The following is a 16,592-nucleotide window of genomic DNA, read 5'->3' as shown; positions in this document are numbered from 1 at the left end:
CTCCTCCAACCAGAACCATGGAAGGCTCTATATCCAAATCACTAGAACATAGGTGTCAAACACAAGGCCCACAGGCCGAATCCGGCCCTCCAGTCAATTTCATGTGGCCCTCACACCTCTGGTCCTACTACAGACCCTTAATTTCTGCTTTCAAGCAATGCATCCAGCTTCTTCCCAGCAGCAGCATAAGGAAAGGGGGTTACACTGATGTAAGGAAGAGTGGGGGACTCAACTTCTGATGGTGGGGTGGCTCTCGACATCTAATGTAAGGGGAGGGGATGCGCTGGACATCTAATCTAACAGATACAACCCGGTCCTTTTGAGGGCAATCATAATGCTCATGCGGCCCATGATAAAATTGAGTTTGACACCCCTGCACTAGAAGTTATTATGGGGCCCTGTATAAGCTCTAGGCATCCCCAAGAGCTTGGGTGATGACTGGCAGGGCCTTCTCCTCTAACCAGAACCTTGGAAGACTCTAGATCCTAAATCACCAAAAGATATTATGGGACCCTGTATTCACATGGCAGCCCCAAGAGCTTGGTGATGACTGGCAGGGCCTTCTCCTCTAACCAGAACCTTGGAAGACTCTAGATCCTAAATCACGAAAAGATATTATGGGACCCTGTATTCACATGGCAGCCCCAAGAGCTTGGGTGATGACCGGCAGGGCCTTCTCCTCCAACCAGTACCTTGGAAGACTCTAGATCCAAATCACTAGAAGATATTATGGGGCCCTGTATTTACATGGCAGCCCCAAGAGCTTGGGTGATGACTGACAGGGCCTTCTCCTCCAACCAGAACCATGGAAGACTCTAGATCCTAAATCACCAGAAGATATTATGGGGCCCTGTATTTACATGGCAGCCCCAAGAGCTTGGGTGATGACTGGCAGGGCCTTCTCCTCTAACCAGAACCGTGGAAGACTCTAGATCCTAAATCACCAGAAGATATTATGGGGCCCTGTATTTACATGGCAGCCCCAAGAGCTTGGGTGATGACTGGCAGGGCCTTCTCCTCTAACCAGAACCTTGGAAGACTCTAGATCCTAAATCATCAATAGATATTATGGGACCCTGTATTCACATGGCAGCCCCAAGAGCTTGGGTGATGACCGGCAGGGCCTTCTCCTCCAACCAGTACCTTGGAAGACTCTAGATCCAAATCACTAGAAGATATTATGGGGCCCTGTATTTACATGGCAGCCCCAAGAGCTTGGGTGATGACTGGCAGGGCCTTCTCCTCTAACCAGAACCTTGGAAGACTCTAGATCCTAAATCACCAGAAGATATTATAGGGGCCCTGTATTCAAGGGGTAGTCTAAACGTTCAGATTCAGAATTCCATGGTGCTATCTTTGCATCCAAATGTCAACCTACCAAGACCATTACATGAGGATCTCATTGATCTTGGTGGATTCCCAAATTATTTCACATTAAAAAAAAGGCCGCTTCTGAGCCACTAAGCAGACTTGCCAAGAGCTCGAGGATTACCGGCAGGACAGTCTCCTCCAACCAAAACCTTGGAAGACTCTAGATCCCAAATCGTTAGAAGATTTTATGGAGCCCTTTATTCTTGGGGCAGCCTGATCATTTAGAATAAGAACTCCATGGCGCCATAGTTGTATTCGAATGCCAATCTGCCTTGACCATTACATGAAAGTCTCATTCAACGTGATGGATTTCCAAGTTGTTTCATATCAAAATGTGACTGTCTCTGTACCATACTGCAGTATATGTCAGAGCTATATTAATGTATAATAATAGTGTGTGAAGTTGGGGGGGGGGGCATTAGAGTGTAAGCTCCTTTGGTACAGAGACTGATGTATCTGCCTCAGTGTTCTCTGTATAGCACTGTGGTACATGTCAGAGCTATATACATGTATATTAATACAGTGTGTCTGTGGGGGGACATTAGAGTGTAAGCTCCTCTGGTACAGATGTGTCTGAATCAGTGTTCTCTGTACAGCACTGCGGTATATGCCAGAGCAATAAAATTAGAGACGAATTCTAAAAATCTAGACGTAGCATGTTTAACAATGGAAATTACTAACAGCATGTCCTGGCTTCCTATAAGGAGGTTTAGGAAGGTTCTGGATGCTCAGTAGACTTTGTCTGTATTTTGGGCTTGATGACTCAGTAAAGCGTCTGACAGGTCTGGTTGTCTCCCGCCGCTTGTTCGCTTTAAGAACGGTAATTCTATCTGACATGTGCCTTTCTCTCTTGCCTCCAGACATCATGCAAGGACCGGCCTTACATACCTGGGCTGGTGTTGTACACAAATGAAAAACAAATCACGGGGCGATTTGAGGCTCCGCTCCATGAATCTCTCTACATTTGGATCTGTTTATACAGAGTTTTGTACTTTTAATAGGTATGAAAATTTTGATGTATCTTTTCATCTTTCTTTCCCCCTCGTCTTCGGGCTCCACATTTTTAATATTGGGCCATAAATCAAACTGCTACAGTGGATGGAAAATGGAACAACATGTCTTGCATATCTGCATAATGGGATCCACATGGCCTCTCCTCTGACCGCCATGTCACCACTATGAAGACGGATAAAGTTAGAAACATCACGGGGGAAGGTGAGGGATATCATAGCATGGCCAAGCTACTGACCTTTCTGATAGACGTAATTAGGCCATTTTCTAATTTAAGATGTAGATCTGATGTTGGACTCTAAAGGTTTTACTCTTGAATGGTTCTAATGAGGAAACTGCAGAGACTTTAATACATTTTGTGCCTCAGCCCCTAATCATCACTCGTATAACGATGGGTCATACAACTCATATAATGATGGGTCCTGCAACTCGTATAACGACGGGTCATACAACTCGTATAACGATGGGTCATACAACTCATATAATGACGGGTCCTACAACTCGTATAACGATGGGTCATACAACTCGTATAACGATGGGTCCTGCAACTCGTATAACGACGGGTCATACAACCCTTATAACGATGGGTCATACAACTCATATAATGACGGGTCATACAACTTGTATAACGATGGGTCCTACAACTCGTATAACGATGGGTCATACAACTCATATAACGATTGGTCATACAACTCGTATAACGATGGGTCATACAACTCTTATAATGGTGGGTCCTACAACTCGTACAAGGATGGGTGATACAACTTGTATAACGATGGGTCATACAACTCGTATAACGATGGGTCCTAAAACTCGTATAACTATGGGTGATACAACTTGTATAACGATGGGTCATACAACTCATATAACGATTGGTCATACAACTCGTACAACGATGGGTCATACAACTCTTATAACGATGGGTCCTACAACTCGTACAAGGATGGGTGATACAACTCGTATAACGATGGGTCATACAACTCGTACAACGATGGGTCAGAACTCGTATAACGATGGGTCAGACAACTCGTATAACGATGGGTCATACAACTCGTATAACGATGGATCATACAACTCGTATAACGATGGGTCCTACAACTCGTATAACGACGGGTCATACAACTCGAATAACGATGGGTCATACAACTCGTATAACGATGGGTCATACAACTCGTATAACGAAGGGTCATACAACTCATATAACAATGGGTCCTACAACTCGTATAACGATGGGTCAGACAACTCGTACAACGAAGGGTCAGACAACTCGTACAACGAAGGGTCATACAACTCGTACAACGATGGGTCCTACAACTCGTATAACGATGGGTCATACAACTCGTATAACGATGGGTCATACAACTCGTATAACGATGGGTCATACAACTCATATAACGATGGGTCATACAACTCGTATAACGATGGGTCATACCAGATTGGTCTCTCAAGGAAGCATCAAAGGATCTTGGAATGTCCTACTCCCAAGACTGAACTCTGGTTACTCTCTCAAAGACCAGGTGAAGGACATCAGTAGAGGCTTGTCTTCTGACCCGCACAAGTCCAAAGAAGAAGGAAGCCGTTAACACTCATTGAGATTCAAAAGGCTCACAATGTTTTTGATCGGGAGAAAGCCAACAGAGTCCTCTCCTGGGACCTCCTCTGACACGACTCATCCATCAACCTGGGCTTAACCATGAAGGTCTATGGGGACTCTGTGTTTGCTCTGTCCAGATCAATTAAGATTGTCAATGTTTGAATCTTACTGAACGCAGCCGGCTTCCTTCTTATTTGGTTTCTTAAAGAGTTGGGGGGAAAAAGCTGCTCTTTTGCAGAACATCGATCTGAATTTCTAAATTTAGGATCAATCAATAGACATGGGCATAACTATAGGAGTTGCAATTTTGACCCGGCCCCGTGCTCCAGGGGGGCCCATGTAACTGTACACCTGGATAGGAGGGGCAGCAGGGAGTGGCAGTCGCAGAATGCAAGCTTCTCCACCCCCCAGGCTTTTGATGACTGCAGGAAGAAAACACAAAGACATCGGTCCCTCTATACATACCCCCCCCCCACTGCCACCCCTCCTGTTTGTGTTTCTCCTCTTTGGGCTGCCCATATATACTTCCCCTCCCCCGCATAGCACTGCTAGCTTCCCCCCTCCCTTCACTCCTCTCCCGCCTGCTACTGCAGGAGATGTGTTAGAATGGAGAACAGATTTAATTACATATATACTGGCCCCTTCCTTTGTTGAATAGTGGGTGAAGGGGATGGTAAATATGTCATTTAGCGTCCCTTTCCTTTTCTGAGTGGACACAGTGAGTGATTGGTACCGATCGCTCCTGTGTCCATTCGAAACTGAAGCATAGTAAACTGTGCTTCCTATGCTTTGTTTTGTAAATGAACAGGAAGCCTGTACAGAGCCATTCCTGGGCATTCACTCTGTTCTGCTGAGGCTGCAGAGATGGAGATTGAGGCCTGGCGGGCGCCCTGGACTTACCTGTCCAGGGCGCCCACGATGTCGGCACCTGATGCCGATCTGTCCCTCGGCTCTTGGGTGGAGGCACCACCATCTTCGGTAAGGGAATCAGGAAGTGAAGGCTTCACTTCCTGGTTCCCTACTCCGCATTCGCGAGTCGTGTTGTGCTATCTCACTGGACCTATCTCACTGGACCTGTGTGTCTCCCAGAAGACAGCGGGGGGGGGGGGCAGAGGAGGGGCCGGACATGGCTTAGATCACTGCGGATACTGCAGTGATCTATGCCTGGAAGTGGAAGCAAATACCTGTATTAGGGGGGAGGATTACGTAAAGCGGAAGTTAAATTTTTGGGTGGAACTTTAAATAAAGTCCACAAGGTGTGCAGCTATCCAGAGCATCTCTTCATCTCCAAAGTCCAGTTGAATCTGATCAACTACTACTAGATATACTATCACCTGGATAAATGAGAACCTTCACAGTCTTGACAGCAGGTTAGAAGAAGAGATAAGGACCAGTTTCGAGTGTGATAAGTTAATAAGAGTGTAGGATTATCAAAAAAAAGGTGGATGAAGGCCAAACTGGGAAAAAGAAGATTAAATGTTGGCTACAATAGAACTAATAAGTCCAGTTGGAAGGGAGTAGGATCAAGGGATGCAGAGAGTATCGGGTTGAAAATCAAGAAGAATTTTCTTCCCTATTAGAGCAAATTGGATTATGCTTTATAATTGTTTTTTGCGTTCTTATGAACCAGCTGTGGATTTCGGCTTCTGAATAAGCAATTTTTTTTTTAATTCAATTGGATGAAGGTCCATATCTTGAAGATTCATTCAAGAGAAGACGGGTTAAGGTTCATATCCTGAAGGTCTATTCGAGAGAAGATGGATGAAGATTCATATCCTGAAGGTCTATTTAAGAGAAGACAGACGAAGGCTCATAGCTTGAAACTCCATTCAAGAGAAGATGTATAAAAGTCCATATCCTAAAAGGTCCATTCGAGAGAAGATGGATGAAGGTCCATATACTGAAGGTCCATTCAATAGAAGACGGATGAAGGTCCATTTGAGAGAAGATGGATGAAGGTCCATATCCTGAATGTCCATTCGATGGATGAAGGTCAATATCCTGAAAGTCCATTACAGAGAAGATGGATGAGGGTCCATATCTTGAAGGTCCATTCAAGAGAAGGCAGATGAAGGCTCATAGCCTGAAACTCCATTCAAGAGAAGATGGATAAAAGTCCATATCCTGAAGGTCGATTCCAGAGAAGATGGATGAAGGTCAATATCCTGAAGGTACATTCGAGAGAAGATGGATGAAGGTCCATATCCTGAAGGTCCATTTGAGAGAAGTTGGATAAAGGTCCATATCCTGAAGGTCCATACGAGAGAAGATGGATGAAGATCCATAACCTTGAAGGTCCATTGGAGAGAAGATGTATGAAGATCCATATCCTGAAGGTCCATTCAAGAGAAGATGGATGAAGGTCCATATCTTGAAGGTCCATTCAAGAGAAGACAGATGAAGGCTCATAGCCTGAGACTCCATTCAAGAGAAGATGGATAAAAGTCCATATCCTGAAGGTCCATTCAAGAGAAGATGGATAAAAGTCCATATCCTGAAGGTCCATTCAAGAGAAGATGGATAAAAGTCCATATACTGAAGGTCCATTCAAGAGAAGATGGATAAAAGTCCATATCCTGAAGGTCCATTCAAGAGAAGATGGATGAAGGTCCTGACATTGTTTAGACATGGCTTGGCTTTGTTATTTAGACCCTCAAAATAGGTCCATTACAGAGAAGATGGATGAGGGTCCATATCTTGGAGGTCCATTCAAGAGAAGACAGATGAAGGCTCATAGCCTGAAACTCCATTCAAGAGAAGATGGATAAAAGTCCATATCCTGAAGGTCCATTCCAGAGAAGATGGATGAAGGTCAATATCCCAAAGATCCATTCGAGAGAAGATGGATGAAGGTCAATATCCTGAAGGTCCATTCGAGAGAAGATGGATAAAGGTCCATATCCTGAAGGTCCATTCGAGAGAAGATGGATGAAGGTCCATATCCTAAAGGTCCATTTGAGAGAAGATGGATAAAGGTGCATATCCTGAAGGTCCATTCGAGAGAAGATGGATGAAGGTCCATATCCTGAAGGTCCATACGAGAGAAGATGGATGAAGATCCATAACCTTGAAGGTCCATACGAGAGAAGATGGATGAAGATCCATAACCTTGAAGGTCCATTGGAGAGAAGATGTATGAAGATCCATATCCTGAAGGTCCATTCAAGAGAAGATGGATGAAGGTCCATATCTTGAAGGTCCATTCAAGAGAAGACAGATGAAGGCTCATAGCCTGAGACTCCATTCAAGAGAAGATGGATAAAAGTCCATATCCTGAAGGTCCATTCAAGAGAAGATGGATAAAAGTCCATATCCTGAAGGTCCATTCAAGAGAAGATGGATAAAAGTCCATATACTGAAGGTCCATTCAAGAGAAGATGGATAAAAGTCCATATCCTGAAGGTCCATTCAAGAGAAGATGGATGAAGGTCCTGACATTGTTTAGACATGGCTTGGCTTTGTTATTTAGACCCTCAAAATAGGTCCATTACAGAGAAGATGGATGAGGGTCCATATCTTGGAGGTCCATTCAAGAGAAGACAGATGAAGGCTCATAGCCTGAAACTCCATTCAAGAGAAGATGGATAAAAGTCCATATCCTGAAGGTCCATTCCAGAGAAGATGGATGAAGGTCAATATCCCAAAGATCCATTCGAGAGAAGATGGATGAAGGTCAATATCCTGAAGGTCCATTCGAGAGAAGATGGATAAAGGTCCATATCCTGAAGGTCCATTCGAGAGAAGATGGATGAAGGTCCATATCCTAAAGGTCCATTTGAGAGAAGATGGATAAAGGTGCATATCCTGAAGGTCCATTCGAGAGAAGATGGATGAAGGTCCATATCCTGAAGGTCCATACGAGAGAAGATGGATGAAGATCCATAACCTTGAAGGTCCATTGGAGAGAAGATGTATGAAGATCCATATCCTGAAGGTACATTCAAGAGAAGATGGATGAAGGTCCATATCTTGAAGGTCCTCTCAAGAGAAGACAGATGAAGGCTCATAGCCTGAAACTCCATTCAAGAGAAGATGGATAAAAGTCCATATCCTAAAGGTCCATTCAAGAGAAGATGGATGAAAGTCCATATCCTGAAGGTCCTGACATTGTTCAGACATGGCTACATATAGTTATTTTTGTTATTTAGACCCTCAAAATATTACATTATTGGACGAAACATCATTGTTGTTTTTATTTCTACACACTTATTACAGCCTTACAGCTGCTATGGGGTTCTCTACCGCAGCCTGATGATTTATTTCAGTGACTAACACAATGTATAAGAAAAGCCTATTCCTTTAGATCGAGGGAAAAAAAGTTGTAGAGAATGTTATAAATTGGGTTAGGTTTTGCAAACACTTCCTGAGCTCTTTTTTTTTGGTGTTGGTGATATCCTTCTACACGTGAGGCCCACACTGCCTTCCGCATGGTATCTTAATCTTCCCATAAGAAGACGTGTATTGTTCGGCGTCTTTCCGTATTCCTCGACTCTTCAGATTTATCGAGAGGCCTTAGGGCACAGCAATCTCATTTATTGCTCCCAGTATTTATAGGCCAGACGGCTCTCCTCCAACGATCGTTTGAGACGTTATTTTCGGAGCGCTGCAGCCAATTAAAGTAGAATTTTATAGTCTGCCTGTCCTGCGCCGCGTACTCTGGCTCCCATCTCATGGAAAAAGGAGAAATTTAAACTGACAGGTGCTCTTTAACCTTTTCTTGTCTTTCTTTGTATTTGTAGCAGCTGAACAAGAGAGAGCAGTAATGCTGGAAACAATTTGTAGCTGTGTTTTCTGGCCGTTTATCGAGCGATCCTTGAATACAAATAATCAATGGCAGTGGCTGTGAACCTACTCAGTAGAGGGGGGGCCTCAACTGCGGCCCTTGACATCACAATTTGTTCAACATAATTAATCCTAAAGAAGACTGTCTGTGGGTGTACCAGAAGAGGTGGTCATTGGCTGTGGACATGCTACAGGTGTGGTTGGAGCAGAACATACTACAAGAGACTTCTAGAGATCACTTCTATTATAGTCCTTTTACAAATTAAATGGTTCTACCAGAGGCGGCCTGTCCATACGGGGTGCCCCCCTAATCCATGCGTCCGGCCTCTAATCCACATGCAGGGTGTCGACGCATGGATTCAATGACGTTTTTCCTTTTTCGAAGCACATGAGCACGCTCTAATTGGCCTCCAAAATGGTGGACTTGTGACGCGCATAGCACTGCCCCTGACCCCACCCACTTGTGTCACAATAGAGAATTAATATTCGCGATTGTTTTCCTGGTTCTCCTCCTGGCCAATCAGGAAGCGGGTCCTGAAACCCAATTGGCCAAGAGGAGAAGCGACCCTATTGGCCGCCGAGGAGGAGACACAGGGGAAGCCACAGAGGAGGAGATGCAGGAAGGATCAAAAGCTGCCCACCACCTAGAGTAAGTGGTGGGCGGATGGATGAGTAAGCGACGGGAGAGGGGGTTGCCCCCCAAAATGGAGCACCAGCCGCCACTGGGTTCCACTACTAACTGTTGAGTGCCAAGGGCTACACAACAACCAATAGACAACTTGTGGCCCTTGAACTCAGATCTACCGGCAGAGATCTCCCCTACATCTCGGTGCCCAAGAAGATCCGACATGGTGGTCGGGTCTTCTCCCACCAGGGTGCCGTATTATGGAATGGCCTCCCTGTTGAGCTCCAGGAGGCCCCTACTATCCTGGTTTTCTGCGGATTACTGTAGACTTGGCTTTTCACGCAAGCCTTTCCTGCATAGCCTCTCTCTTCCACCGTTTCTGCCACTCTGTGCTGCTTTTGGTTCCTGGGTCCTCCTTTCTGAGGAACTGTGCTATGCGCGTCGGGACCCTTCGGGGGAAAGACTGCAATATATTAAGATACCTCTCAACTCAATTGGGCATCGGGGATCTATGATAATAATAAAGTAGACCTAGCATCAGCCCAAAGCCAAGTAATATGCCCAGGTATTTTTTTAACGCTAGCAGAGATCACAGTATCCCCACCCCCGAAAATGCCTTCCTCTACTTTTCTCTTTATAAGCAAGGAACCAACTTTGTTCAGGCATCATCCAGGGCCTACATCTACTTCCTGGACCAAGACCCCAGCTTACAGATGACACAATCATGTAAATCCTGGAGTTACTGCAGTTCTTGGATCACAAATCTTTCTTGCGACTTGCTAGAAAGTTACAAGGCCAGATTCAGGAACATTTTACGCCAGCGTATCTATTGATACGCCTCGTAAGTTAAAAGATGCGCCGTCGTATCTATGCGCGGTATTCTTAAAACAAGTTACGCCTGAATTTTTTCTTAATACGACCAACTTAAGTCTCCTACGCCGTCGTATCTTAGGTGCATATTTACGCTGGCCGCTAGGGGCGTTTTCGTTGATTTACGCGTTGAATATGCAAATCAGCAAGATACGCCAATTCACAAACGTACTTGCGCCCGGCGCATTACTATACGCTGTTTACATAAGGCGTACGACCAGCGTAACTTTACCCCTCATAAAGCAGGGGTAAGTCATGTTAACGTATGGACGTCAGAAACACCCGTCGAAATTTACGTCGTTTACGTAAGTCGTACTTGAAAAGGGCTGTGCGTAAGTTACGTTTACGTCGTAGGCAGTGTTCGACACGTGATTTTTAGCATGCGCACTGGGATACGTCCACGGACGGCGCATGGGGTCACGGCTCATTGTAATACAACACTCCCACTGCCTTGATAATTTGAATTAGGCGGGCTTACGCCGACCCATTTAGGCTACGCCGCCGTAACTTAGGGCGCAAGTTCTTTCTGAATATGGTACTCGCCTCTCTAAGTTACGGCGGCGTAGCGTATATGAGATGCGCTATGCCCGCCTAAAAATACGTCTTTCTGAATCTGGCCCACAATGTTCAACTCTGATCATAGGAGACTGAGGAATTGCTTCCTCCTGCCTGCAGCAGACTGATGACATCATCTCAGCGTAGACAATTTCATTGAAAGGAGCTTAAGGTTAGCTTTTTAATGATACAAGATGGATCTGTTTTCTAAAAAGTAATATCAAACTTTAAAGGAAACCCAACAACAGAAAGAAGTATGCAAGTATTCACTAGAAATGGAGCCCTCAATTTCCTGTACTTTACAACAGCTTCTTGAGTCAACTGAGAGTCACAAAATGTGAAGCACCTTGATATGCAAATGTCATATCAAGGTGGAAAACGGTGGACCTTCCAATTAGGACTTATTGTCTTAAGCCCACCATTCCTTTACATTGGCTTCAACCACCATCTAGCCCTCCACGTTCACTATCCTTACCCATGGCAGCTCCCCATTGCCGTATATAAGACCTAAAAAGAAGGCTAGTGAATTACTTTGTTTCTTGCAAACATTGCCGCTCTTACAATGTGAACAATACTTTGATGGACTAAGTACAGGTCTAAAAAGATCTCAACTTACATCAGTTTACAATTACAGTGCCCTTTTCTTCCATAGAAACCCAACACAGAAACCGCAAATTGTTTATCTCAGCTAAAATTATCTTTCCAACCAGGCAGTTCTTTCATCCAATTCCATATTTTGACCTACCGGTTCCTTCCCGAGTCCCGAAATCCTTTGGCGAAGGGGTTCCTGTCAATCTTCAGCCTTGTGATCTGGAAGAAAAATGGTGACCCAATGGTAATAAATCCTATCTAACGTAGAATAAAAAGCTCCACATAGCCTCCTTCCTTAATTATTTCCCATAAATCTGAAACAAACTCCAATTTCCTATTATAGAACTTTAGTAGAAGATGGTGGGGATCAAAAAGTCACCACAAAAACCCATGGTATGAGCAAAAATTATGTAGTTAAGCCAAAGTATACGTTAGGGGATTAGGGTTTGGGTTGGGATTAGGGTTGGGGTTGGGGTAGGGATTGGGGTTAGGGTTGGGATTGGGGGTTGGCATTGGGGGTTGGGATTTGGGTTGGGGTAGGGGTTGGGGTTTGGGTTGGTATTGGGGTTAGGGTTGGGGTTGGGATTGGGATTAGGGTTAGGGTTTTCCTCCTAGGTGTCCAATCACAGCGCCTGTCGCTTCAGCCAATTAGATGACAGGGTAACCAGACCTGGGCACCTGATTGGCTGAGAGGCGGGTCAGTGTTAGGGAAGTGATTTATTTGCTTCTCTAACACAACACTGAGTAAACAGCCAACGCAGGACACCTATTAGAGCCCACGACTCTAATCGGGTGCTTCCAAAAACACCCTCGCCGCTGTAATTCAGATGCCCGGCGCCCGAGAAGGGGACGGACACCAGAATAGGGGGCGAAAGCGGCGACCATAGATAGATTCATGCAATGCACGCATCTATCTATTGTTGATTGACGGGTGCAGGAGAGAGGGGGCGGCGCTCCTGAGCCCTCTATGGAACGCACCGCCACTGGAGCATTCTTTACTCCCACTGGATGCCAGGCCATTTTCAACTCTGACTGGCCATAGCCCTTGCCCCCCTAAAGTCTCAAGGACAGTAAACTGGCCCTCTGTTTAGAAGGTTTGGAGTCCCCTGGCCTAGATGATAGTCTTCTGCATTGGACTTGAGTCTTGGCTCCTGAGTCTGAAGCCAATGTACACTTACTCTATGTAGGTAGGAGTCATCGATGCTTTCATCGAAGGCTTTCTCAGGGGGCCACTAATTTCATCATCATCTGTGGATCACAGAAACCTCTCTAAACTAATAAAGATGTTCTACATTTGCTCCCCATCTGCTTTGCATAATGCTGTAAACAAGAAAGACAATAAAGAATATTTGGCTCCGATATCCCGGCTCTGTCATTTTATAGGGGGATAGAGCCGAAAATCTCCAAAGAGAAAAGAAGAAGGACCAAATGAATCACCAGAACATTCCGAAAAAAGGTGCGGAGAGAACAAGAAACAATAGAAGTCAAAACACATCCATAATACAATGAAAACATGTAACGTAACAGCTAGTAGTAGTTGGTCACGTTCAACTGGACTGTAAGGTTGAAGATGTTTTGCAGCGTCCCCAAGCCACTTCTCCGGCTTCAATGAGTGTCAGGAAGATACGCCAACATCCTCAGGTGGCACCAACACCTTGGAAGTGAAGATGTTGGTTGTCCAAGTACAGGATGGGGGGTACGAAAGTTGTGAATGAACCCCCCCCCCCCCTCCCGTTCTATGAGCATCCTAATGGTGGGACTTTACTACAGCAGTGGAGAAGCCACTTCCCCGAAAACTATGGACATCCTAATGGCGGGACATTGCTACAGCAGTGGAGAAGCCACTTCACAGAAAAATATGGACATCCTAATGGCGGGACTTTAATACAGCAGTGGAGAAGCCACTTGCCCGAAAACTATGGACATCCTAATAGTGGGACATTGCTACAACAGTGGAGAAACAACTTCCCAGAAAACTATTGGCATCCTGATGGCGGGTCACTACTACAGCAGCGGATAAGGTACTTCCCACAAATCTATGGGCATCCTAATGGCGGGACATTGCTACAGAAGTGGAGAAGCCGTTTCCCAGAAAACTATGGGCATCCTAATGGATATTGCTACAGCAGTGGATAAGGTACTTCCCAGAAAACTATGGACATCATAATGGCGTGACTTTACTACAGCAGTGGAGAAGCCACACCCCAGAAAACTATGGGCATCCTAATGGTGGGACGATGCTACAGCAGTGGAGAAGCCACTTCCCAGAAAACTATGGACATTCTAATTGCAGGAAATTGCTACAGCAGTGGAGAAGCCACTGCCCAAAAAATTATAGACATCCTAAAGGCCAAACACCTCTACAGCAGTAGATAAGGTACTTTCCAGAAAACTATGGACATCCTAATAGTGGGACATTGCTACAACAGTGGATAAGCCACTTCCCAGAAAACTTTGGGCATCCTAATGGTGGGACAATGCTACAGCAGTGGATAAGGCACTTTCCAGAAAACTATGAACATTCTAATGGCGGGACACTACTACAGCAGTGGAGAAGCCACTTCCCAGAAAACTTTGGGCATCCTAATGGCGGAACACTACTACAGCAGTGGAGAAGCCACTTCCCAGAAAACTATGGGCATCCTAATGGCGGAACACTACTACAGCAGTGGATAAGGTACTTCCCAGAAAACTATGGACATCATAATGGCGTGACTTTACTACAGCAGTGGAGAAGCCACACCCCAGAAAATTATAGACATCCTAAAGGCCAAACACTTCTACAGCAGTGGATAAGGCACTTCCCAGAAAACTATGGACATTCTAATGACGGGACACTACTACAGCAGTGGAGAAGCCACTTTTCAGAAAACATTGGGCATCCTAATGGTGGGACAATGCTACAGCAGTGGAGAAGCCACTTCCCAGAAAACTATGGGCATCCTAATGGCGGAACACTACTACAGCAGTGGAGAAGCCACTTCCCAGAAAACTATGGGCATCCTAATGGCGGAACACTACTACAGCAGTGGATAAGGTACTTCCCAGAAAACTGTGGACATCCTAATGGCGTGACTTTACTACAGCAGTGGAGAAGCCACTTCCCAGAAAATTATAGACATCCTAAAGGCCAAACACTTCTACAGCAGTAGATAAGGTACTTTCCAGAAAACTATGGACATCCTAATATTGGGACAATGCTACAGCAGTGGAGAAGCCACTTCCCAGAAAACTATTGTCATCCTAATGGCGGACACTACTACAGCAGTGGATAAGGCACTTTCCAGAAAACTATGAACATTCTAATGGCGGGACACTACTACAGCAGTGGAGAAGCCACTTCCCAGAAAACTATAGGCATCTAATGGTGGTACACTGCTACAACAGTAGAGAAGACACTTTCCAGAAAATTATGGGCATCCTAATGTTGGGAGATTGCTACAACAGTGGAGAAGCCACTTCACAGAAAACTATGGACATCCTAGAGGTGGGACAATGCTACAGCAGTGGAGAAGCCACTCCTCAGAAAACTATGGGCATCATAATGGTGGGACACTACTACAGCAGTGGAGAAGCCACTTTCCAGAAAACTATGGGCATCCTAATGGCGGGATATTACTACAGCAGTGAAGAAGCCACTCCTCAGAAAACTATGGGCATCCTAATAGTGGGACATTGCTACAACAGGGGAGAAGCCACTTCACAGAAAACTATGGACATCCTAATGGTGGGACAATGCTACAGCGGTGGAGAAGCCACTTCCCAGAACACTATGGACATCATAATGGCGGGACTTTACTACAGCAGTGGAGAAGCCACTTCCCAGAAAACGATGGACATCATAATGGTGGGACACTACTACAGCAGTGAAGAAGCCACTTCCCAGAAAACCATGGACATCTTAATGGTGGGACACTCCTAATGGTGGGAGTGGGACATTGCTACAGCAGTGGAGAAGCCAATTCCCAGAAAACTATGGGCATCCTAATAGTGGGACAATGCTACAACGGTGGAGAAGCCACTTCCCAGAAAACCATGGACATCTTAATGGTGGGACACTACTACAGCAGTGGAGAAGCCACTACCCATAAAACATGGCTGGGACAGCCCGGCCTTGGTCTCCTCACCTGTTGGTTCTGGTAGGCCGTCACTGTCGTGAACACAGTTTCGGGAAAGCTGAAGGTCTTCACTCCTTCTCCGGTCGGAACGGTCTTGGTGGGCGACAGCTCGCTGCTGAAGTCTTTGCGGATGACGTGGACTCGGGGCTGATACTTGTGCATGGAGTGCAGGATTATCTGTAACCACATACACGGAGTCATGGCATTACTCCCTGTATCCAAACACAGACCAGTGGAGGATTAAGAGGCATGCAGTGTTCGCAAGGAACGCAAAACGCTAATAAGAAACGTCATACGAAGATATCAATGTGTTCTGTGGATGTCTGCGATCTACAGAGACCTGACCATTATTTTTCTATACAGCGGAACCTCGGATCACGAGGATAATCTGTTCCAGGAGAACGCTCGTAATCCAAAGCACTCGCATATCAAAGCGAGTCTTCCCATAGAAGTCAATGGAAACGGAAATAATTGGTTCTGCATTGACTTCAATGGCATGCAATACCGCATGTGGCCAGAGTTGGGGGGGGGGGGGCGGAGAGCCTCAGAAACACCCGTAAAGGCCCGAAGACAGCTCGGCTGAACTCGGAAAACCTTGGGAACAGAGTACAGCGGAACCTTGGATTACGAGCATAATCCGTTCCAGGAGAACGCTCGTAATCCAAAGCACTTGCAAATCAAAGCGAGTATCCCCATAGAAGTCAACGGAAACCAAGATAATTTGTTCCGCATTGACTTCAATGGCATGCAATACCGCATGTGGCCAGAGTTGGGGGGGGGGGCGGAGAGCCTCAGAAACAACCGTAAAGGCCCGAAGATAGCTCAGCTGAACTCGGAAAACCTCGGAAAGGCTCGGGAACGGAGTGCAGCGGAACCTTGGACTACGAGCATAATCCGTTCCAGGAGAATGCTCGTAATCCAAAGCACTCGCAAATCAAAGCGAGTTTCCCCTGTGTCAATGGAAGTCAATGGAAACGAAGATAATTGGTTCCGCATTGACTCCAATGGCTTGCAATACCGCATGCGGCCAGAGGTGGGGAGTCTCGGAATCACTCGGAAAAAGGCCCAAGGACTC

At 45.6% G+C, this 16,592-nt stretch overlaps 1 protein-coding gene across 1 annotated transcript in view; it reads right to left on the bottom strand.

Moving 5' to 3' along the window:
• Positions 1-16,592, bottom strand: part of TBX15 (T-box transcription factor 15) — a 118,670-nt gene that overhangs the window by 13,645 nt on the left and 88,433 nt on the right. Inside the window, exons 5-6 of the mRNA XM_040339222.1 lie at positions 15,527-15,694; positions 11,554-11,618 (exon numbers count right to left, since the gene is read on the bottom strand). Coding sequence (XP_040195156.1) covers positions 11,554-11,618; positions 15,527-15,694 — 233 coding nt within the window. The remainder of the gene's footprint in view (positions 1-11,553; positions 11,619-15,526; positions 15,695-16,592) is intronic.

The sequence above is a fragment of the Rana temporaria genome, chromosome 2, assembly GCF_905171775.1.
Source record: "Rana temporaria chromosome 2, aRanTem1.1, whole genome shotgun sequence".
Classification (NCBI taxonomy): Eukaryota; Metazoa; Chordata; class Amphibia; order Anura; family Ranidae; genus Rana; species Rana temporaria.
This window is presented reverse-complemented; position numbering and strand designations above follow the sequence as displayed.